At 38.4% G+C, this 25,086-nt stretch overlaps 1 protein-coding gene across 1 annotated transcript; it reads left to right on the plus strand.

The window, feature by feature from the left end:
- The first annotated feature begins 655 nt into the window (after positions 1 to 655).
- LOC126492144 (probasin-like) lies at positions 656 to 10,203 on the plus strand. The gene is made up of 6 exons (XM_050128303.1): positions 656 to 736; positions 2,443 to 2,582; positions 5,225 to 5,292; positions 7,360 to 7,470; positions 9,287 to 9,388; positions 10,172 to 10,203. The coding sequence occupies exons 1-6, from the start codon at positions 656 to 658 to the stop codon at positions 10,201 to 10,203; spliced, it is 534 nt and encodes a 177-aa protein (XP_049984260.1).
- The last annotated feature ends 14,883 nt before the right edge of the window (positions 10,204 to 25,086 follow it).

Raw genomic sequence — 25,086 nt, forward strand, 5'->3', positions numbered from 1 at the left:
ATTACCAATATTTCATTCATGGTTCAAGTTCATGGGTGTTGAAAACGTGGTTGAAAAATGGTGAGACTCAGTATTCTTCCCCCAATATCTGATTGGCGAAAAGGATAATAGGGAATAGATTCTAAAATGTTGATTGGCACAACACATAAAAAGGTTCAGTTGAAAGAAATCCACACATAGGTTTACAAAAATATAGGAACTGGTTGTGCCCAGAAAATAAAGTCCAAGTAGAGATGAGAAACTGTATTTTTGTGTAACTATCAGCTACATGTAAGTTTTAAGTTTCAAAATCAAGTTTTAACAGTGCCCCTTCCAGTTAAAATAACATGATAGCATCTTGGGTTTTGTCTTCCATTTTCTTAATAGGCACATAAAGTCAATGAATAAAAATCTATCTGAAACATGGGACAGCAATCAAGCATCAGAAACTGATAATAAAAGTTAATTGTCCATCCCTAGTGAAGTTCTCCAGGAACCAATCTGCATAGTAAATGACCCAATGTCAACGCCAGCACACAACTGCCAACTAGGATGCTGGACACTGCTCCAGCCAATCATTCTGAAAGGCTGCTATAAAAGGCAAGAAGGTGACTCTGAGCCTTATCAATCAGTGTGCTCTGGACACCTGCAGGGCAGACACAGTCACTCACACACAATGAAGGTCATCATCCTCCTGCTTATGCTCAATCTGCTCGGTGTCTCCAGTGTGATGATGAATAAAAATCTCAAAAAGAAGGTAGTAGGCCTGCATGGGATGGGCTGTGGGGGGCGGATGTTCTTGTCAGAGACAGACACAGGCAGAGAGACAAGAAGACACAGAGAGAGGCATGGGGGACCGTGGGGCAAGACAGACAGAGAGAAAGAGGCAAAAAGACAAAGAGGGGAAAGTTGGTATTCTCTATGTCTGGAAGTGGAGAGTGACAGAGGAGTAGTCTAATGGCTGGTTTTCTGAAAGAAAAAAAAAACAGAGGGACAGAGACTAAGAGATAGAAACAGAAAGTAGAATGCTCTGGAAGTTAGCATTCTATACTTGTGAGAGGAGAGAGAGAGAGAGAGAGAGAGAGAGAGAGAGAGAGAGAGAGAGAGAGAGAGAATAGCCTTAAAGATGGTTTTTGGGGATAGAGACCTAGAGAAATAAAGAGGCTAAGAGATAAAGAGAGAAAGACACAGATTAATGCTTCTGAAGGTAAGTTTTCAGTGTGTGTTTGTGTGGAGAGAGATGGGAGAGAGGGAAGAATGTTTTGGAAGTAAGTATTCTTTATGTCTCTGTGGAGAGTGGCAGAGAGAGAATGGACTAAAGAGTGGTTTTTCAGAGAGATAGAGACAGAACCAAAAGAGACACTGAGAGAGACATGGAAAGAGAGACAAAGAGAGAATGTCCATCAGTCTTGCACCAAGGGTGAGTTCAACTTTCTACTAAAATCTGTACACTTTCATCTCTTTGACATTTCTACTCCTGTCCCTCTTCCCATGAACAAATGGAAACCATGATGGTGGATACAATAAAATAATTGAAAGAGGCTGAATTGTACTAATGTTTCTGTTTGCAGTGTCCACTATTTACTTTGGCCTGTTAGCCAAAATTTAAAAGTAGGACTCACACAGATCTGCAGAAAAATCAAGATGACTCAATTCAAGCAAGAGTTCAGATTACAGACAGACACATTGCCAAGATTGACAGTAGGCCACATGACTGACAGGACTCAAGGGCCCCAAGTTATTATGTGCATCTCATCCAGGGATCCCAAAGGCAAATAAGCTGGTTACTAAAGGTCCTTTTTTATTTTGATTAACAGATTAAATCATTTATTTCTCCAACTGCATGTGCCCTTTACCACAATGCATGACTTTAATCATACATATGCCCGATATTACACAGAAGCATTAAGTGACCAGTAGGGTAAAGTTATTTGAAAAGCATGTTTTTGTCTTATTGGACATACACTCAAAACCAGATCAGTGTGTCTATTCTTCCTACCTGAATACATTGAGAATATACTTGAATGAAAACTGTCCAGACTTGATCATTGCTAGGGATTTGGGAAATCCTACACCATCTTCAGAGAGAGCTGCATGAGTAGCCAAATGCAGGTGGAAAGGGAGTTATTAATGGGTTATTATGTGAAGATCACTACACAATTGTTCACAGATGGGTATGAGAGTAGCCTGACACAGATGAGTAGGGAAGAGAAGAGATTGATATATGGGGAACACTATACCATTATTCAGAGAGGGGTTTGTGAGTAGCCTGAAACAGGTGGGAGGGGATAAAATCATTATTAGGTTCATTGCTCAGAATATGTACAAACATAAAGAAGCTAAGCCACCTAATGCATTATTATAAGGCCAAGTCATGGTTTACCCGGTTCAAGCCGAGTCCCAGGTTACTAAACTATCCCCTACTCTCAACTGCCTTGTTTTCAAAACCACTTTTTTTTCCAGATTGAAGGGAATTGGCAAACTGTTTACTTAGCTTCTAGTTCTGTCGAGAAGATAAAAGAAGGCTCACCCTTGAGAACCTACTTTCGTCGCATTGAATGTGGGAAGAAATGCAAGCAAATCTACCTCTATTTTTATGTCAAGTAAGATATAAAACAAAATAGAACTATCCAGGTTGTGGGATGTCAGCAGAGAAACATGATGTTCTCAGTCAACATTCATGTCAGTGAACACCAACAACACCAAATAAGGATTCTTAAATCATTTTGCTCTGTATGAGCCAAAAAAATCACATATGATAGCCATACTTTTAATTTAGAATGAGTTTATTGAGTGTGTGACAAGCCAAGGTAAAATAATAAATATCAAAAGGTAGATGATAATTACATATAGATGGCATATAAATACATAGATAATAGATATATCAGTACATAGGTGATACATGCATATGGAAGTAGATAGACAGACAGATAGATAGCAGATATATAAGTGGATAGATAATGGATAGATAGGCAGATAGATAGATAGATAGATAGATAGATAGATAGATACATACATACATACATAAATACATACATACATACATACATAGGTAGATATTAATAATACATAAATAGATAATAGACCCATCTATCTGGGGTGATCAAAGAAAAACACATTAAGTTGTAAAATGCATGTGGGAATCCCTATGTTCAAAACCAGCTCCTAGGGGAAGTTAAACAGCATAACACAATATCAAAAAATATACATTACGATTGTTTAATTTTCTATTTATCAGTGCTCAAAAACACCGTTGGGGAGAAGGTAAATAATCCCAAATAATAATTTCAATGCTTTTAAACTATCTGGATATAAGTGAAATTATCCATTGAGGATATACGTCTATCTGTGATAGTGGAAGTTTTTATCAAATATAGTTTATATTTGAAACTTTTCATTCATTAATGATTTATTTATAATATCAGTTTTCTGATACAGAGTCTCTTTATATCATGCTGGCTTTGAACTCAACACAGAATAGAAAACAAACTTTTTAGTTTTTTATTTATTATGTATGTTGGTTTTTCAAGACAATATTTTTCTGACTATCCTGGAACTTGCTCTGTAGACCAGGCTGGCCTCAAGCTCAGAGATATGCCTGACCCTATCTCCTAATTGCTGAGATCAAAATTATGTACCACCACATGCAGCCTAATTTTTTAAGTTTCTTTTTTTTATTATTATTACTTTTGAGAATGGCATTGAACCTCCTCTCCTGCATCAGTGTCCCAAGTGTTAGGATGACAAGCAATACAAAAATACTTGGCTTGATATTTAAATTTAACACACCTGAAATAATTTAAAAGAGCAACAGTTCAAAATCAATTAGGTGAGCACACTAACATGTTGAAAGAGAGATAAAATTTTTATTTTTTAAATACTTTTTTAACTAAAACATACTTATTTCCCCCTCCCCTTTTCTCCATCCAAAGCTTCTTATATACTCTCCTCCCTTGGTTTCTCTCAAATCTTATGTTCCCTTTTCTTCAATTGTTCATATACACATATGGTCTTACATATACAAATATAACATGTTCATTTCATATACTGCTATTGTATAAATATGATCTCAGGGCAACCACTTGGTATTTAAAAACCAAGTGGTTTGGGGGGAGGGAGGGCTTTTCCTCAAGAAAGACTATAAGATATCCTAAAATTCATATGGAACCAGAAAAGACCCGAGCTAGCTAAAACAATACTGATCAAAAATAACAGTGCTGGAGGGATCACTATTCCAGATACAAATGATATTTCTTAAAGCACTGAAAATGGACCCCAAGACCTTCAACAGGCATTATGGAACTACATCCCCAGTCTAAACTGTTAGTTCTATCTGTTATCTTTTTGGTTGTGAGCCTAGCCTTTAATGGCTGAGCCATCTCTTCTGCCCAATTATTCCCATTTTTTAAAGATAAAGACAAATCTAAACTGTGGCTGTCAGCTATTCATCACATGGACCTCTGGTAAGTGAATGTAGATCCAAATACATGGCCATTCTTGTGACTCTACGGGTCTCCTAATAAGTCAATGGACATCCCAATCTAAATCTCAGAAAACAACTGAAGGCTGATTTTGAGGCTATTTAAATTCACAGGGCAATTGCTGCTACAGAATCTATAAGATCAGTGATATTTATGAAAGGAAAATTTTAAAATGTGATTACAGTGTAAATATGGAAATTGGACTATAGCGTATGGAGGATGCTGCATTGTACTCTGTACCAGGTGACCCTATTAATCCAATGTCTACAAACATTTCTCATTTCAAATTGGGGTGGAACCTTTGGTCACAACTTTGGTTTGTTTTTTTTTCTTTAATCAATAGTTGTTCTTTTGGTACTGGGGATTCAACTGTGGCCCAGCATGTACCACAGATCCCAGGATTCCATCCTCAGCACACAGGTGTGGCCCTATACGGCCAACGTCCCAGGGCTTGGTGAGTGGAGGTGAGATCAAGTTCCAAGGTCATTCACTGGTCAGGGGTCAGGACAGGTGACAAGTGTCAAATAGAGGAACTGATTCTGTACCGTCAAAGATATCTGCAAACCCCAAACAGGGTTATTGATGACATTTAAGTATGCTATTGATTATATTTAGAGATGATGTCATACAACAACGTGTGCTTATGACAGATCTACAGATGAAAATGTGGTTAGCATTAAACAGTCCTGTCATTCATGTAGAATCCAAAATCAGGACTCTGGAGCAATCCAAGATAAGACAACATCCATGCATTTGTTTTTCAGGAGAGGGACCAACTGCCAGCGGTATGAAATCATAGGAAAGAAAAGGCAAGAATTTTACCAGGCACAGTGTGAGTAGATGATTCCAGGGCAAACGTATGACCCTAATTTTTTTTAATTCACAATCTTAGTTGTATTTTGCATATCTGGATATCTACATTCCAGTGCAAACATCTCTACAAATTAAAAATGCAATCTTGGCGAAAGCCCCTTCAATTTCTTCTTGTCATTTTGGATCTAATAGCAGACTTTGTTTTGCTGTTATGGTTGGTGCTGTTTGGTTTTGGTTTTGTTCTTAGGTGACATTTTAAAACATTAAACTGTGTTTGTACCAGGCACACTTCCCTCCTGTAGCTTTAGGCCTAAACTAAATCACAGACATGAGTCTGAGAATGGTTAAAAGAATCAAAAAGTGATTTGAGCATTTAAAAAAATGATGCAAAATAAAAACTAGGATTTTCTCATTGATTAAAATGATTCCCAGAAATTTCAAAAATGCATTTCAAAAATGCATAATTATGAACTAACTAAATTTAATAATTTTATTGGAGATAAAAATTATTTAGAGTATATAAGTGTAATCTTCATGAATAGTCCTATCTTTTTAATTCAGGAGTATGACCTAAAATATGCAGAGATCCACTTATAAATAATGAATCAGTTTAATTTGTCCTAAAACAGGTGTTAAGAATCCTTTTATTATTTTGTATTCCACCATAAATAGTCGACTTAGCCCAATGCAATAAAACAGACAGACCACACGTGACACCGACTCTAGCTCAGTTTATCAGTGAGTTTATTGGACTTAAATACAGGAGCAGACTCAACTCACATGCAGATACCTCACGAAAAATCTCACCCCCTTTTGTGTATTATGTAATTTCAGGAGACATTCTGTGAGTTTGAGGCCAGCCCGGTCTACATAGCAAGTTTCAAACCAACCAGGGTCTCGGAAGGAAAATGATTTACCACTGACATGAGAAGGAACAGTCATCATATCACTCGGGAGGGTCTTATGTCTGTCCCTTCCCCTCTTTAACAAGAAATGTTAGTAAACCGGTGGGTGTGCTGAAGTCACTTACAAGAGTATGTGTGACTCAAATATGGCTGCATTCCTAAGGAGCCCACCCCTGAAGAGTGGGTGACTCTCCTAGAAGCTGCATCTCTGGAGCTGTGTGTAAAGCTAACAGGCAGCTGGGCTAGTCAAAGACTCCTCTGTCAACAGCTGTTTGCTGTTTTCCATAACTTTGTGGAGTGGCCTACTGAAAGTTGTTCTTTTCAAAAAAACTTCCTGAGTTTCATGGGTTATTTACTTCTTGAATCTCATGAGCTCCCAATACAGAATGTTCTGGTTTGGAGGAAATTGCTGTGGCATCTCTCTTGTTTCTCTGTCATGTGTCTAAAAAATAGGTAAAGTTAAATAACTGTACCACTAAATATAATAGGATCCATGAAAATGCATATATATGTGTGTGTGTGTTACTATATATTATATAATATATATTATATAATCATACAGCTTTTCTCAATATGTATATATGTAGATTATTCTACAATTAAATTTAATAGGATTCATGAAAAAGCATGCACATGTATGTACATGCATATAATCATACAGATATCCTCAGAAAGTAAAAGGATTGCAGTAATGATACCTTCTGTGCACCTACACATCCTGGTATCAGGAATATTGCTATCCCAAATCAATATAGGTTCTACATATTTCTAGGTAACTATGAGATACGAGATATGTTTCATATCTTTTTTTTTTTTTTTTTTTTTGAATTTTCGAGACAGGGTTTCTCCGTAGCTTTTTTGGTTCCTGTCCTGGAACTAGCTCTTGTAGACCAGGCTGGCCTCGAACTCACAGAGATCTGCCTGCCTCTGCCTCCCGAGTGCTGGAATTAAAGGCGTGCGCCACCACCGCCCGTCTTATGTTTCATATCTTAAAGCAGAAGTATAAATTTGCTTTCTTAATTCCCTGTCTGTCTTGACTGGTTGCAACACATGGAGCAGAATATTATGGGCCAGAGGCCTATAATCCATGTATACATTGATAAAGATGCATTGTGAATGAGCCTGGACATTCATCTTGTAATCATTATATTATTTATATGTATATTTCTTATCTATCTCAGATGAAGGAAAAACAACATTCATGGTAAAGATGGTGAATGAGAAGATATTGCTGTTTCATTATTTTAACAAGGACCTTACAGGCAAAGTCACACGAGTAGCTGGAATTCTGGGTGAGTTTCACACATGGAACTCATCATCCAAGTATGTTGTTCAAGGACTTGGGTGAGTGCACATTGCTGTGCACAAAGTTCAAAGTATGTTTGTACATCTGACTCTGCTCTTCATGTTGATAAACCGCTGAAATGGTGATGGACAGCTTTAACGAAAAAACTTAGCACAACCCAAAATCCCCTGGAAAGGGTCTGAGTGGGTGATTTCCCACAGCTGACTGGCCTATGGGGGTGCCTTTGTTGATTATTGACATAAGAAGGCTCCACCCACTGTGGACAGCACCATATCCTGTCAGGGAGATGATGTTCTGTGAGCTTCAACTATCAACTGGCACAACCCAGAATCCTCCAGAAAGGGTCTTAGTGAGAGATTTCTTCATCAGACTAGCCTGTGGGCGTGTCTGTGTGAGTGTCTTGAATAATGATTGACACAGCAGGGTTTTTCTCACTGTGGTCAGCATCATTTCCTAGACAGACCATCCTAAAATACATCAGGCTAGAAAAATCTGGACAAACACAAGCACATATTCTTGCATTATTTGCTCTCTGTTTCTGACTATGGATGTAGTGTGTCAGCTCCCCCAAATTTCTCCCACTGGAATGGGCTATACCCAGGAAGTTTACTGCAGAAATAAACCCTTCTCTGCCGTAAATTATTTTTGTAAAAGCATTTGGTGAGAATATTGGACAATGAAATTGAAATATTGAAAGTTTATCTGTTAAAAAATAAAGACATGTTTCTTCTGTTGAGACATAGAAGATTTTAATAAAATTTCCACACATTTTTCCAGCATTTCTGAATTACACATCAACCAATCATCATGCCAAGTCTCATGTCAGTGTAGTCTGGGATTTCCATTTTCTAACAAAGCAGGAATTGAAATATTGCTTGACCACATTAAGTGGGTTTGTTGTTTGAATTCATGTCAACTGAAAATCCTGGCTTTCAGCATTATTGTTTCTACTTTACAAATCCTGACTCGCAAATCTTAATTATCACGTAGCCTGAAATCTGATTGTACTGGATTCTGTCAGTTTCTCATAGATGCAAACCCCCCTGAGCTGACAAATTCCTAACCCTGCCATCAAAGGTACTGGAGTATATTGTATAAGACCCTCATTTCCTACCAGAATTGGACCTTTATTTCTTAAGTTAATATGAAGGGATTATATTTCATGGGGGCATGTTACTCATCATCAAAGGTTTATTTTTTATGCGTCCAAGTGTCTTACCCACGTTTAGGTGTACCATGTGCATTCTTGGTGCATATGATAGCCATGAGATGGCATCAGATCTGGTCGTGCAACACTGTGTGTGTGCTGGGAACTGAATGTAGGTTCTTACCCATTCTTAACCACTGAGTCCAATGTCACCCCTCTAATATTTATGATGATTTCAGATCAGTTGGTTCAGCAATCTGAGGAAGCATCAAGAACCCATAAGAATGGATTCTAGAATATAAATGGAAACAATATAATGACATATAGTTATGATAGTAAAAATGCTACTGCTCAATCATTGTTTTCTGGAATTGCTTTGGAGGCTGTGTAGGAGTTTGGTATATTGAAGTCTACACCCCCTCAAAAAAAACTGTCGATATTACAAGAACAAGAGAACATGGCATGTTACATCCTGGGATCCACACAATATTTTCATTTCTCAGAAGGACATAGTTTCTTGTTATCAATCTAATGGAAGAAATGTGAGTAATATTGTGCTTTGGCTCCTCCAGGAGACTCAGCATTGAAAAGTATTTTATTAATGTGCTGGAGCTAATGTTGTGCCATCTTCTTCCTTATACACCATGAAATGCAGCAAAAGCCAAACAACTGACTAAGGATGAGATGACACAGTATATGGACTTTGTGGAGGAAATTGGCATTGAGGATGAGAATATACAACGTGTCCTGGACACAGGTAAAATAGCAACCTGAGTGTGTGTGACTTTTCATGTTACATTTTATAATAAATGTTATTTTTTTAATTATCTGGGGTATTGGAAAATGGCTCTGGGGGAAAGTGCACACAAGCATGAGTACCTGAGTTTGGATCCCATGTAGAAAGCCAAGAACACCAGAGCTAGGAAGGGGTGAGGACAGAAGGAGTCCTGGAGCTTTCTGGCAACAAATATAAGTGAAAGATCTTGTTTTAAAACTAAAAATATGTAGGATGAATAAGGAAGATGTTTAAAAGTCAGCCTCTTGCCTATATATGCATGGACTGCACACAGGTGAACTCACATGACCATGGACACACCAATGAACCATGAACATAAAAAAATCTATAAGAGGGGGCTGGAGAGATGGCTTAGAGGTTAAGAGCACTAACTGCTCTTCCAGAGGTCCTGAGTTCAATCACATGGTGGCTCACAACCATCTGTAATGAGATCTGGTACCCTCTTCTGGCCTGCAGGCATACATGGAGGCCAAATGTTGTATACATAATAAATAAATCTTTAAAAAAAATCTATATGTAATGAAACTAGACTCCTACTATCCTCTGTTCAGATATTCTACTCAAAACCTCGCTTTTCTTTCTGCACTTTCATAAAAATAGCACATATATAGTAATGATATTGTTAATATTATGTTAAAATAATGTATTGCTTTAAATATTATTATATTAAAATAATACATTACTTTGATAATAATATTATTATAGCAAAAATAATATTATTTTTCCATTTTCACTTTCTTGCAGACACCTGTCCAAAGAAGATCAGGATTAGGTGAGTGTTTAGCTCATTTTATATCTTGATGTCTAATTCATTTCTGTTTTTTAATAATACTTTATTTGTTGTTTAACTTTTCATATATGTATACATTTTGATCCTATCCACTCCCCCACACACACACACAATCCCTCCAACTATCCTCAAGACCCACCAATATATGTTCTTCTATACTTTATGGCTTTTAAAATTATTACTATTATTATCATTATCATTATTATTATTCGCTATATAAGTCCAATTAGTGCTATTTATGAATGGGGATGAGGCCATCCCAGGAGGCATGGGCAGTGTAACGTGCCAGGGGTCACACCTTTAGAGAAAAAAAAGATCCTTCCTCCCCTGAAGCCATCAAAGCCTCTAGTTAGGGGTAGATACTCCCAAACCCCTCCCCACTCCACTCCATTCTAGACTGTTGACTGGCTTTACCTTACCTGGGCCTTCTGCAGATGATCATGGTTGCTGTGAGCTCTCATGATTGTAACAGCCATGTCGTGTTCAAAAAAACAGAATTTCACAGCTCTCCTTCCAACCCGGGTGACCATTGATAGCTGAGCATCCACTGTCACTTATCCTCAGCACTTTGACCACTCCTCATTGTAAAAAGTTGATGTGAGGCCAGTTTTGGAGTCATACACCTTTAATTCCAATACTTGGGAGATGAATCTCTGTGAGTTTGAGGCTAGCCTGTTCTATATAGTGAGCTCCAAGACAGCTAGAGTCTCTGTCTAAAAATAAAAAATAAAAACAAAGTAAAAAATGGACTTGACCAAAGTTTAAGGCGGCATAAATCTATGAGTATTTTTTAAGATGATAGCTTGGAAACACGACAGTTTATCATCACTGATCTTCCCCTTAGGCTCCATGATCTCCATTGTCTTGGGTTTTTGACAAGAATTACAATAGAAACCCACACCTACTCCTATTCTTCTCTAGACATGAGAGCTCTCCCATGGAGTTGGCATCAAATCCAATCAGAAAGTGGTTGATTCCCCTAGGATGTCCTTTATTGCACCAGTGGGCATAAAGCTGCTTTTATAGCATGCAGGGTCATCATGGTGACATCATCAATGTCTTACTGCCATATACACACCCTACAGAGTGCCTCCAAGTACTGTAGAAACCAGCCAGCAGGGAGAGAATTTCCTAGTTTATTTGAGATTGATTTCTTGATGCCCTACAACCACAGCATGTAGTGTCTTCAGCAATGGTGTCTTACCATTTAGTTATGGTAAACAACCAAGAGATACAGCAATAATCAATTTGTTTTGGTGACTCCAGGACCTCCCTTTACTTATAAATGATAAGGTGGTACCCCATAACTGGAAATGAGATTTTCATTGAAAAATCCACATCGTCTGGAAACAGTACTGTGTCTTTGCAGGGTTCCTCTAATGAAACTCTCTTGTTTTATGCTACATTTTAATTAGCTTACAAACTAGTCGATTTTTGTAGTTTTGGTTGACCCACCCTACCTCTGTTCTTACCTATGGCCCAACCACATCTACATCTGCTCCTTTAACCCACAGCATGCCACCTCTAATCTTGTCTGTCACCTTTGTTCCATTTTCCATTTTAATTATACCTTACACTTTTGTTACAAGGTCATAGGTTTCCATATGATTTTTTTCCTTTTTTCCCCATATAAATTTTTAATAACCCTTCATTTTAATTAAACCTTCCATCATGCCCTGATTTTGTCGTTTTACATTCTACTCTGTGATTGAACCTTCCCGCACCAGTATTCTTCTTTATACTTTCATTTTAGTTGCATTTAACTATCTCTCCTCCCTTGACGGGTCTGTCCCTAATGACCTGTTTCTAATTACCTGGCTTCCATATATACTCCAAATTAAACATACAAAATAAAAAGTACAATTCTAAAATCAACAAGTTAAATAACATGCACAGTTTGTCTTTCTGAGCCTGGTTTATCTCCTTGAACATATTTTCCAGCTTCTTCTATTTACTTAAAAATTTCATTTTTCTCTATGGCTGAGTAATATTCCATTTTATATACTACAACACTTTCCTTATCCATTCATCAGTTGATGGACATCTAGATTAATTTCTAGCTATTGTGAACCTTACTGCAATGAGCATGGATATTCAAGAGTCTCTGTAAGAAATATTAAAGTCCTTTGGGCACGTATCTAGAAATGGTATAGCTGGGTCATATGGAAATTCTGTTTCAGGTTTTTGAATTTTTTGTTTGTTTGAGGTTCACGGTGTTTTATTTGTTTGTTTTAAGTTCTTTGTATATTGGAGACATTAATCCTCCATTAGATGTGTAGCTGGAAAAGATCTACATTACCTAAAATGACTCTGTATTTAATTGACAGCTTGCTTTGCTATAGTTTTTAATTCCACAATATTTGACTATTTCTGTTCTTACTTTGCCACAAAATCCTATTCAGTGTAACATGAGGGCCTGGTGCTTGTTGGGGTTTCTGTACCGCCCCGTCCCCCAGTCATTTAGTCCCAGAGAAAATCACACAGAGGTCTCCTTAAGATTATAAACTGATTGGCCCATTGGCTCAGGTTTCTTATTAGCTCTGGTAACTTATATTAACCCATTAACCTTATCTATGTTAGCCACATGGCTCAGCACCTTTTTCAGTGGGGCAGGTCACATCCTGCTTCTTTGGTGATTTGGGCAGGAGTGGCGGAAGAGCTTCCTTCTTCCCAGAATACTCCTGTTCTCTTTGTTCTACCTCTACTTCCTGTCTGGTTTTCCCACCTATACTTCCTGCCTGGCCAATCAACATTTATTAAAATATAATTGACAGAATACAGACAATTATCCCACGCCAATTCAGAAAGTTCACATCTGTGCCTATGATCAAAGTACACTTCTTGCTTTCTCCTCTATCAGTTTCAGACTACCAGGTCTTACATCACAGTTCTTGATCCATTTGGAGTTGAGGTTTTTGCAGGATGAGAGGGAAGGCTCCAGGGCCATTTCTCCACATCTTAAGATCCACTTCTCCCAGTTTGTTTATTCTTTAGGAATTCTATCTCTTTATTTAGTTATATATACTTAGTTTAGGTCATTTTCCTTCTTTCATTGGAGACATTGACAATATCCAGAAGGTGACTAATTCTTACTAGTGTTGAAATGGAATTCTCGTCTATGGGCCCAGTGTTGGGGAATGCAAGTTCTACCTCTAGTCTTCCTCCGAGAGTCAGTCTGGGACTTTGAGTGAGATTCCTGCTGTAGGGTACATGGGGTAAACCTCAATGTTAAAGAACCTTGAAACAAGCAATTGTATTAGTTTAGATTCATAGAAACTATGGACTCAAATAAGTACATAACTATATAAGTTCTAAGAAATCCCAATTTAGGTCTTGATGTAAGATCATTTATCATATTAAACTTTTCCATATATAGGAAATTTCAATTAAAAATTCATGTATATTATCAAACATACAAAGTCCTGTAAAATGTTTTTGCATGATACATCTTGTCTCTTTAATATCTTGTATTTCTTGTATTTTCCACTCTCATCAAATATCATGCATTACTATCTTAAATATATTAAATAATTATGTTCCAACCTTACAGATGACAGCATCAGGAATTTTCCAGTAAATCCTTCCTGAAGCCTGAAACATCAATATGAAGATGGAGCTTCTTTTCTCTTAGAAGATCACATCTCCCTATTTACTGTATATTACAATTCCTGTCTCCATATTTTCTCTTTCATCTGTCCTTTCCTGTGTTCTAATCAGGGTTAGTGCATCTTTGAATATTTAAATAAATTTTTTTCACTTGCATACACGTCTTTGAAGAAAGAAAGCTAAAGCACAATGCACATAAGTATCTATTGGACTTTTTTAAAAGGAGAGGAGGGTTGGATAGATTGATTGAAGGTTAAGAGTGCTTGCTGCTCTTCCCGAGGAAATGTGTTCTATTATTAGTGCCCACATTGAGCAGCTCACAACTGTAGTTTCGGGGAACCTGGTACCCACTTCTGGAGTCCTTGAGCACTGCACACAGATTACAGAGAGAGAGAGAGAGAGAGAGAGAGAGAGAGAGAGAGAGAGAGAGAGAACATAAATCTTATTCAAGTATGGATTAATAATAGCAGATAATTTTGTATTAAGAACAATGTCAGGGATTAGGGTGTAGCTCATTTGTTAAAGTGTCTGCCATGTAAGGGTAAAGCCCTGTGTTCAATTCTTAGAATCCATGTGAAAAGCTGTATTGTGGGCCATGTCTGTAAATTCAGCACCAAGGAGGGAGGTTGAAACAGATGAATTCTCTGATGTCACCAGGAGTGAGCCTAGACTACTTAAAAAATCACAGGCCAGTGACAAAAAAATAAGGTGGATGTGCATTAAAGAATGAAAGATGACACCTGACTTTGTTCTTTGTCCATCGATGTTCAGATGCACACACGTACATCCATAAGCACAGGTGTTCAACTATACACACACACACACAAGAATTTCATCATTCCTGCATGTTAAAGACTCTGCTACTATTGTTTTGACTTTTAGAAAGGAAGATAAATTATCATATTAGCTGCTAAAGGTGAACATTAAAAGGTTTGTTTGCTGTTAGTTTTATATCAATTTGGCACAAGCTATAGTCACTTCGGAAGGGAGATACTCAATTGAGAAAATGTTTCCACATGGTTGGACTGTTGAAAACGTTCTGGGATATTTTTTTGATAAATGGTTGATATGGGAGGGCCCAGCTCACTGTGGAAAACACTGCTGAGCCAGCCAGTAAGCAGCACTCCTACATGGCCTCTGAATCAGATCCTGCTTCCAAGTTCCTGCCTTGACTTTCCAAGGTGATGGGCAACAAGCTGTAAGATAAAAATAAACCCATTCTTCCCCAACTTGCTTTTGATCTTGGTGATGTTGGAGATCTTAGATTAAAATACATTTTTCTTCTTTTCCTTCCTCCTTTCTTTCTTTCTTTCTTTTTTTCTTTCTTTCTTTCTTTCTTTCTTTTTTGTTTGTTTGTTTTTCACGACAGGGTTTCTCTGTGTAGCCCTGGCGTCCTGTAGTTTGCTCTGTAGATCAGGCTGGCTTTGAACTCAAAGATCCACCTGCTTCTGCTTCCTGGGTTCTGGGATTAAAAGCATGCATCACCACCACCCAGCCCCAAATAATTTCTTAAAAGAAAGTTGAAACCAAATGCTCAAATACCCAACTATATGGAAAATGTAACCTAGTACAGAACACCATAATCATCTGATTTTTATTTTTCTATTGAATACACCATGCTCACATCACTTCTCTCTTGGTATCTTCATTTCCAGGAATTTGTCAAAAATATATCTTTCCAAAATCTTTTACTGTCCTTCTTAATTACTGTATTTACTCATGTGGAACCATTCATCAAATACCTAAAATAAACGCATATATGTACTTGTTCATAAATAAAATACAGTATCAAAGAATCAGTGTAAGTCCCTTTTCCTATGGATTTTCATGTGACATGTTGAAGAGTTTACAAAATAAAATTGTGCATTCAGATAGCATTTTTTCTTTAATCCCAGCTCTCGGGAGGCAGAGGCAGGTAGATCTCTGTGAGTTCAAAGCCAACCTGGTCTACAAGAGCTAGTGCCAGGACAACCACCAAAGCTACAGAGCAACCTTGTCTCAAAAAAAAAAAAGAAAAGAAAAGAAAGAAAAAGAAGAAAAGAAATGCAAAGGAAAGGAAATGGGTTCTGATGAAAACTGTGTCAAAATGAGCTGTAAATTCAGTTGATTTGGAAATGATCCAGTAGTAGAAAACCTTTGGGGATCAGTTGATGGGTTTGTTTACAAAAGCCTATTGCTATCTAAATACTTAGAAAAAAGCTGGGAAATAGTACTGTATTTTTCCAAATCATTTGAGAATGATGCATGAGCACAATGTAGTAGCATCGATCCTACCCCTCCTCTTTCCCTCTAACTCTTGTGTCCCTCCACAACTCTTCAAATTCATGATTTCTTCTGTAATTACTTTTGTTTTAGCTAGATATATGATATATACATGGATACATAGAAGCATACATATATATATGTGCTTAGTCAGTCATTAACTATATAGATACATATATAACAGATAGGTGATTGATAAGTAAATAATTGATAGATTATCAGGTAGATGATAGATAGATAGATAGATAGATAGATAGATAGATAGATAGATAGATAGATGATACATAGATACATAGATACATAGATACATAGATAATATATAAATGTTAAATAGATGATAGATACATAGATAGATGATATATTGATAAACAGATGATAGAAAATTATGCATAGAAAGATGATAGATAAAAATATATGGCTATATTATAAGAACATATATATTAATATATTAGAATATATTAATTGTATATAAGAATATAAATATGAACATATATGGCTATATGTGAATGTGAGTATATAAATTCAAATATGTATATATGTGCAAAAATATGCAAGCTCTACTGAGTCCAATGGTCATTGATATTATTTGCATGTGTTTAGTAGTAATCACTTAGGATTGGGGTCTTGTGCTGGGTAGTTTTATGTCAATTTGACATAAGTTAGAGCTTTCTGAAAGGAGGGAACATCAACTGAGAAAATGTCTCCATAAGATCCTACTATAGGACATTTTCTTAATTAGTGATCAATGTAAGAGTGCCCAGTCTATAAGAAAACAGGATAAGCAAGCCACATGAAGCAAGTCAATAAGCAGCACCCCTCCAAGGCCTCTGCATCAGCTCCTGCCTCTAGGTTCTTGCCCTGCTAGAGTTACTATCCTGACTTCATTTGGTGAACAGTGATCTGGAAGTGTAAGCCAAATAAACCCTTTCCTCCCCAAGTTGCTTTGGTCATCGTATTTCAACACAGCAATAGTTACCATAAGACAGATGTTATTCTGAAAATAACTGGTTCTCCTTCTGTCACTATTGGCTGCCTTGTGTTCTTCATCCATGGATTGAACCTTATGAAATTTTCATTCATCTATGTTGGCATATTGGCTGGCTTGGTCCCTGCAGGCCTTGTGCAGGCAACCCTGGGCATGATGGTGGATGCCTTTAATCCCAGCACACAGAAGCCAGAGGCAGTGGAGAGCTAGGTGATAGATAGATTTAATGATAGTCAAGCATATTATATCTATGACATATAGCTCATGTTACATACATAGAGATAACAGCTTGATAATAGATGTATGACTGATGTATGGATAGGTAGATAACTAGATATATCCATAAGTATGTTTCAGTATATGTAATGCTGGAATAATTCTATTGATATATATGAACACATACACTTTTATAAATAAATATATATATTAATATTTATGTATGTAAATATTTAGATATCTGAAGTGTATAATGTTAGGCTGGGAGCCTAGGCCCCAGTCCCTGGCATCTATCTCAGCCCACAGGCCTGGTCTGGACTTCAAATCCCAGCAGGCCAGGTCCTGACCCCTCCCTGGGGGTGGGGTCAGGACCACTCCTCAGGGTACTTAAATGATCCCCCAAAAGAAGAACATGTGGTTCCCCTTTCTTCCTCCCGGGGGTCGCGTTCCTGCAGCTTCCCCGTTTTCCCCTCGGGGCCACCCGAGAGCGCAGATCTTCCATTAAACCTGGATATTCCTTAATTCGGTTTGTTTTGATTTGGCTTGATTGGGAATTTTTGCGTCGTCAGAGAGCTCGCTTAGGAAAATATTCCTAACATATACATGTCTACCTTGTGTATATAGTTGTCAAGTTTACCTGTTTATCAGCTGTCTATCTATATATCATCTATCAACTATTTGTTTATCATCTATCTATATTATATATGTATATATGTTTATCTATCTAGAAATTATGGCCCCAGTTAATTGCACACAAATACAACTAAAATCAAGTCTTGCTCTTATATCTGAGTATAAGTATCCCCACATCACTCTGAACATTTCTTTTGTACTCTCTCATGATTTATCCCATTCCAATAGTTGCTTAACACCATATATTTTAATTTTATCCTGGAAACGTGTATAGTAATACTAAGTCATTTTAGCAACAGAGTTCACTGCCATCTTTTATTTAACATGGTCATAGAATTCTCTAAAGTTGGTTAGATAATTGATTTTTCATTGTATTGGTTTGGGTTGGGTTTTTTGTTGTTCAGGGGTTTGGTTTGGTTTGGCTTTTCAAAATATGGTTTCTCTATGCAGCCCTGACACTGGGATTCACAATGTAGTATTTTGCTATGGTTCTGTGTTGGTTTAATTCTCAAATATAAAATCCATCCATTTGGAAGAGGATGTGGGAAGGATTGTGGCTCTTCTTCCTTGGGATCACTGCTGCATTGGTACACAAGGGTGGAGGGAACTGACGTGGGGAACAAGCTCCGATATCTGTGACTATGATGGAGATAGCCCTCCAAGATAAGACTTTGGGGAATCAGCTCAACTTTATTCCAGAATATAAAGCCTGGGGACAAACCCTAATCTGTATTAAGTGGCACACTCCTATCATAAGGCTTCATATGTGGCATCAGGGTTCTATAGCAAAGTTCCTAGTACAACCTTTAGTTACCAAATGTGGAGCAGGGGGAAGGCTTCTAGCAGGAAATTGTGCCAAGGGTCACACTAGAGATAACTCAGGCATCCGAGCCTAGGGACATCCTCAAAATAAGAACAGGACGCCCCCAGGGAGGGAGGGAGGGAGGGAAGCAGAAACCATGGACGCTACATACTGGCTTGTTCTTCAGCTCATGCTTAACCAGCTTTCTAATACAGCCCACAAATCCTGCCTAGGGAATGGTGTGGCCCACAGTGGGTTGAGCCATCCATATCAATCATCAATGGGCCATACTTCCTAACTGTGAACCAAAGTAAGGCCTTCCTGTAGTTGGCTCCTGACAGGTATTAGGTCAAAGCACCAAAAAAAGACATTTATATGGTTCTCTAAATTCCTTCTTTAGCACTGACAACCAAAGATATGAACAACTGTCTGAAATATCATTTGTAGTAAGAAAGCAAAATAGTTCTGGATTAAAAGTCTCTATTGTCAGCAAGCACTAAATACCTCCAGGACAACTGTGATAATTACTATTGAGTGTCAAGTTGACAGAATCTAGCATCACCTATGACATAAACCCCTGGGCATGTCTATGAGAGAACTTCTATACTGGTATAATGAGGTGGGAAATCCCTCTCTGAATGTGGGGTTCACTGAGGTAGAAAATGCCACCCTGAATGTGGGGTTCATTGAGGTTGGAATCCCACCCTGAATATGAGGTTCACTGAGGTGGGAATCCCGCCCTGACTGTGGTCAGCACTATTTACTGGCATTTCATTATTTGTATCATTTCCTGCTTTTATTGTGGGAAATAGGAAGAAAAAACAAAGGGATAGATGACATGGGGAGATGAGGGTGTCATTGAGAATAGCAGAACCTTCTCCCACTTGGGTCCCCAGAACTTGACATCCATCAAAGCCATCGTGATTGGTGCCTTTTAGATTCTTCTCTCCTGAACTTGAAGAAGAATATTAGAGGACCCCAGAGGGTGGATTTTTTTATCTTGGATTCATGGGTGGGTGCTTGGGAGGAAGAAAGGGACATAGCAGAGCTGGGTAGGGCCAGGACATCAGGTGATGTAGATATTATCATCTGGGGTATTTTTAGAGGGTTTATCGTATTTGTGGGGTGAATCATGGTAATAAATGCATAGAGAGTAAGAATCAGGCTGGCTTCCAGTTGCAGATACAAGAGGCTGAACAGAACATCATTCCTTCATTATTTTAACAAACCAACCATAATGATGTCTGTCATGGAAAACAGACTGGCAAGTGAAATTCTGAAAATGCTGACCTTTGACTTGGTGCCTTGCCTATGCTGAACTTTAATTCCTGGAAAAACAAAAACTTAAAAAAGCAAAACTAGTCTCCTATTTCCAAAGAAAAATGGAATGACCTACTCCTAACAGTCAGGAATATTTTCCCCATTCTAATATTTTATGTGAGTTCGAAAAGCTGTCCAGTGGCAATCTTTTGATCCTTCCCCCAGGTTTATTCATCTTAACTCTTTGGCTGCAAATTCTCAACGGATTCACTGGTGGAGTTTGGGAGCCTCATGTGCTGAACTGTTGACCTGTGAATGAATAAATAAACACATGCAAGAAACAGACTTTAGCCTGTCCACTGTAATCATTTCTCGGTCACTTAATGCAGCCAAATTCATACTGAAAAACACAGATAGGGTGATTTATTCCGTGTGGCCACATGGGGAAGATGGACAAAGAAATCCAGCAACATACCCACAGCCACTCTTTCACACCAAACCCCCCACACTAACATCAACCCCACCCCCATCTCCACCGTTACCACAACACCGCTATCGCCACCCTGACAGCAACACCACACCACCGCATCAACACCCCTGGTAGCAAATCCATCTTCAGAAACCTGACATAAGTTTAAAGTTGAAGTAAAAGGCCAACCTGACGTCTGCCACCTCAGCAGTCCCGGTGAAGGCCCTGCCCATCACTGGCCCATCACTGTGTGGGCTTGGAATCTGTCAGTCTCTATCAAGAAGAATAGTTTACCTTCTAGCTGACATAGGTTTCAGGGTTTCTCTTCTCTCGGGATGATATTTCTCAGATAAATCCCTACTCTTAAGGCCTATTGTTTGGATCTTCTAGAAACCAGAGGGAAAAGCGCAAAGCTGTTAACACATCCACCCCCACTCCCAAAGCTGGTTATGGCATCACTCTGTAGAAAGCCATCATGGGAGGCTTAAATTGGAGCAAAAACTCAGTCTATTGTTCAATTCTTTCCACTTCAATATTTATATTTTTCTCATTATTATTTTAAAGATGGAGCTGTGATTATATAAAGCAAACACTACCTTTAACACTATTTTAACATTTATTGTTATCAGGTGGTAGTGGCACACACCTTTAATCCCAGCACTCGGGAGGCAGAGGCAGGTGGATCTCTATGAATTTGAGGCCAGCCTGGTCTACAGAGTGAGTTCCAGGATGCCAGGAAAAACCTTGTCTCAAAAAGCAAACAGCAACAACAAAGAAAAAAGGATTTATTGAATATATTAGGTCTCAAACCGGGGAGAAATGGCTAATTGAGGTGCCTATTAACACATCAAAGGTAGAATTGGCCTCCAGGTTCTCCCAGCATTCCTCAATCACCATCTGTTAAGGGAATGGCTGACATACACCAACCTCTACCCTGAACTCTCCAGCCCAGGGGTTCGGCTGCCCTTCCCCCGGCTGCCCTTCCCTACATAAGAGCCATTTTGTTTACTGGGTCTTTTTGTCTACCCTTTACCCTCCTGGCTCTCCTTTCCCACATGGCCATGGTCACTCTGGACTGTCCTAGATGTCTCTGCCTCAGACTATGTTGTCCCTCAGTAAACCTTCTCCTCCACCATACCTTGGAGCAGTCATGTTCTTCCTCTTCATTTTTTCATTCAATATATACATATAAAATGTATTTTAGTGCTTCAAAAGAAAACAGAGGTAAACATAATGGTTTTGTGGGATGGTTTTACATTTTATGTTTAGGAATATACATGTACATACATTTATGCATGCAATAACAATTTTTAAAAGGGTATGGATTCAAAAGAGAGCAAGGAGGGGTTTGGAAGAAGAAAGGAAAAGGGAAAATGGTGTGATTACATAATAATTTCAAAAAACAAAAGAAATAATTTAAAAGTAGTACAGTATTAGGGGGTGGAGACACAACGCAGGGCCAAAGAACCCTTGCTCAGTCCCTAGCACCCTGTTGAGCAGTGTCTGTAATTCCTGCACCTATGGATTCTATACACTCTTTAGGCCTCCCCATGCATCTGCAAGCATGTAGTCCACACATCCACACATAAAACTAATATATCTTTTAAAAAGTAATCCCACATTACAAATTTTTAAACACACATTTTTTCCTGGAATCACTCTGCTTTTATGTGGTTTTACTAAAGAACTTTCATCAATAAAGACCTGCATCAATAAAAATTTTATCAATGTCATAAAATGAGTAAATACCCTGATGCTTACATCTAGAAAGCAAAACAAAATGAAAGATCAAAGTAGATGTTTCAGGAGAAAAAAATTGCAAGTCCCAGAAAAAAAAGTTCCTGGGAGATAAATGAACATGAATGAGTTGTTATTGGGCTGGTCTGCATCCATCTCACTTGTTCAAACAAAACTAAATGTTACCACAGTCCAAAATTACCACAACCCTTTGCTTTGGGCAGCAGTCTCACTGCAAGAGATCCATAGTGGGAATAAGTCAGTACACTAAGCAGGAGTTCTTGAAGGGGTTTCTAGGACCCCAGTATTATTTCATTATCTCCCCCTCTCTCCCTCCCCCCTCTCTCCTCTCTTCTCCACCCTTCACACACACAAACCTACAATCTTACCAACAATCCCTTTAAAATTCTTTAAAATTTGTTTTTCTCGTCCTTGGGACCCGATTAAAAACCAAACATCTGGAAGAGTGCAATAACTATTCTTGTATTTTTATTTATTGCCAGAGCCTCCTGTAGTTCCTCGTGGCCTCCATTATGAAGCTGAAGATGACCTTAAATTCCTGATCCTCCTGCCTCCACCTCTCACGTGCTTGGATGACTGCTAACACCCCACACACACCCTGAACTTGAAAGATTTTTTAACCATTATTGCCAAGTCTGACCTTTGTGCGATTTGTTATATGGTAGCTTCATAGAGATCTTGACCTAGACATGGATTTTGCAGGGGAAAAAAAAAAGCGGAATGGGTTAAAGTTTAACCTTTGAACATGGACTTCTGCCTCGCCCTTATCTCGGCAAAGCAAACACCTGGCAGAACCTTCCAAAAGGATTGATGGGCACAGCTACCTGGAAAGGTTCTGTTTGTTCAGAAAAGAATTGTTCCTTTATTGTTCCCCTCCTACCCAAACCTGGAAGCCTTCAAAGCAAATATTTGTATGTTTTTATTGCTGCCCACAAAAGCACCCTCCTTTAATTGCAGATCCTGTCAACTTGCCTGCTGGATAGCAAAGATCACCTGTCATGTGACTGATAAAAGCTGTGAGAAATTATGGGGTGTGTAGGAACTTTCCAAAACATCAGGCCACTCACAGTTACAGAATTCCTTGTGTCTCCCAGTGCCTGCTGGGTTGTTTCCTGGTTGGAGTTTTCCATAATAGCACACAGCTAGAAAATACATTTTGGTAGAATCACCTCACTGATGTCAACTGATTTGTTAAGAAAAATTAAAATCGCAATAAAATTTGGCACTTTCAAAGTCACTTATATCAGAATAGCATTCCCTGTAATCTCAAGTCACATGAATATTGCATTTATTTCAAAAGATTTATTTTAACTTTATGTATATATGTATTACATATTATATTATACATACATATCATGCATTGTGAGTTTTATTTTTAAATTTTAATTTTGGTTCTAATTGTGTACACATGTGTATATGTGTACTACATATTGTATTATACATATAAGCATTACAATTTTTATTTTAAAAGAGTTGTTTTCATTTTAATTATGCATATATGTGGGATGGAGTGGGGTGTGCACATGTGAGCATAGAACCATCAGAGGCCAGTAGTGGGCATCAAGTCCTGGGAGCTGGAGCAACGGGTGTTAGGAGTGACCTGCATGGATGCTGGAAGCTGCACTTGGTCCCTCATTGTTGTCATTGTTTGGGGCAGAGTACAAGTTGCACATTGCTGGAGGAAGCACATCAGGAAGGGTGGGAGATTTGAGATTCTAAAGCATCCAGCACCTTCTGTCTGTCTGGTTGGAGATGGAAGCTGTCTACTTCCTGTTGCTGCTACCACCCTGCCATCTCCTTCCTGCTGTACCTGCTTCTTACATGCCCACCCCTCACTTCCATGCCCTCCCCTCACTTCCATGCCCTCCCCTCACTTCCATGCCCACCCCTCACTTCCATGCCCACCCCTCACCACTATGCTTCACCACCTCAATGGGTATTTCCCCCTCTAGAAGGTACAATCAAAATCAACTTTATTATATACATTGCTTTTGTTGTGGTGTTTGGTCCCAGCAGGAAAAATCTGACTAATACACACTCTTTATATATTTATTGCTTTTATTGAGCTATACATTTTTCTCTTCACCCCACCCTTCCTCCTTCTCCCCTGTGACCCCCCCCCCCCCGGCTCCCAATTTACTCAGGAGATCTTGTCTTTTTCTACTTCCCATGTAGATTAGAACCATGCATGTCTCGCTTAGCATTCTCTTTGTTGTCTAGGTTCTCTAGGGTTGTGGATAGTAAGCTGATTTTTCTTTGCTTTATGGCTAAAGGCCACTTATGAGTGAGTATATGATATTTGTCTTTCTAGGTCTGGATTACCTCACTCAAGATGGTTTTATCTAGATCCATCCATTTGCCTGCAAACTTCAAGATGTCATTATTTTTTGCCACTGTGTAGAACTTCGTTATGCAAATGTACCACATTTTCTTTATGCTTTTTTTTTTTTTTTTTGGTTTTTCGAGACAGGGTTTCTCTGTAGATTTAGAGCCTGTCCTGGAACTAGCTCTTGTAGAACAGACTGGCCTTAAACTCACAGAGATCACCTGCCTCTGACTCCAGAGTCCTGAGATTAAAGGCATGCACCACCAACACCTGGCTCTTTATCAGTTCTTATGTTTAGGGGCATCTAGGTTGTTTCTAGGTTCTAGCTATTATGAATAATGTTGCTATGAACATAGTTGAGCACATGCCCTTGTGGTATGATAGAGCATCCTTTGGGTATATGCCAAAGAGTGGTGTTGTTGAGTCTTGAGATAGATTGTTTCTTAATTTTCTGACAAATAGCCATACTGATTTCCATAGTGGATGTACCAGTTTGCACTCCCACCAGCAATGGAGGAGTGTTCACCTTACCCTACATCCTCTCCAGCATAA

Source organism: Alexandromys fortis, unplaced genomic scaffold (genome assembly GCF_014885135.2).
Source record: "Alexandromys fortis isolate MF-2015 unplaced genomic scaffold, M_Fortis_MF-2015_v1.1 scaffold_289, whole genome shotgun sequence".
Classification (NCBI taxonomy): domain Eukaryota; kingdom Metazoa; phylum Chordata; class Mammalia; order Rodentia; family Cricetidae; genus Alexandromys; species Alexandromys fortis.

What these genes read in the sequence shown, in the direction of transcription:
- LOC126492144 (XM_050128303.1), top strand. Translation starts at nt 656, where the DNA reads ATGAAGGTCATCATCCTCCTGCTTATGCTCAATCTGCTCGGTGTCTCC. An exon ending in ATAAAAATCTCAAAAAGAAG is followed by an intron (nt 737 to 2,442) that starts GTAGTAGGCCTG and finishes TTTTTTTTCCAG; the next exon opens with ATTGAAGGGAATTGGCAAAC. An exon ending in TACCTCTATTTTTATGTCAA is followed by an intron (nt 2,583 to 5,224) that starts GTAAGATATAAA and finishes TTTGTTTTTCAG; the next exon opens with GAGAGGGACCAACTGCCAGC.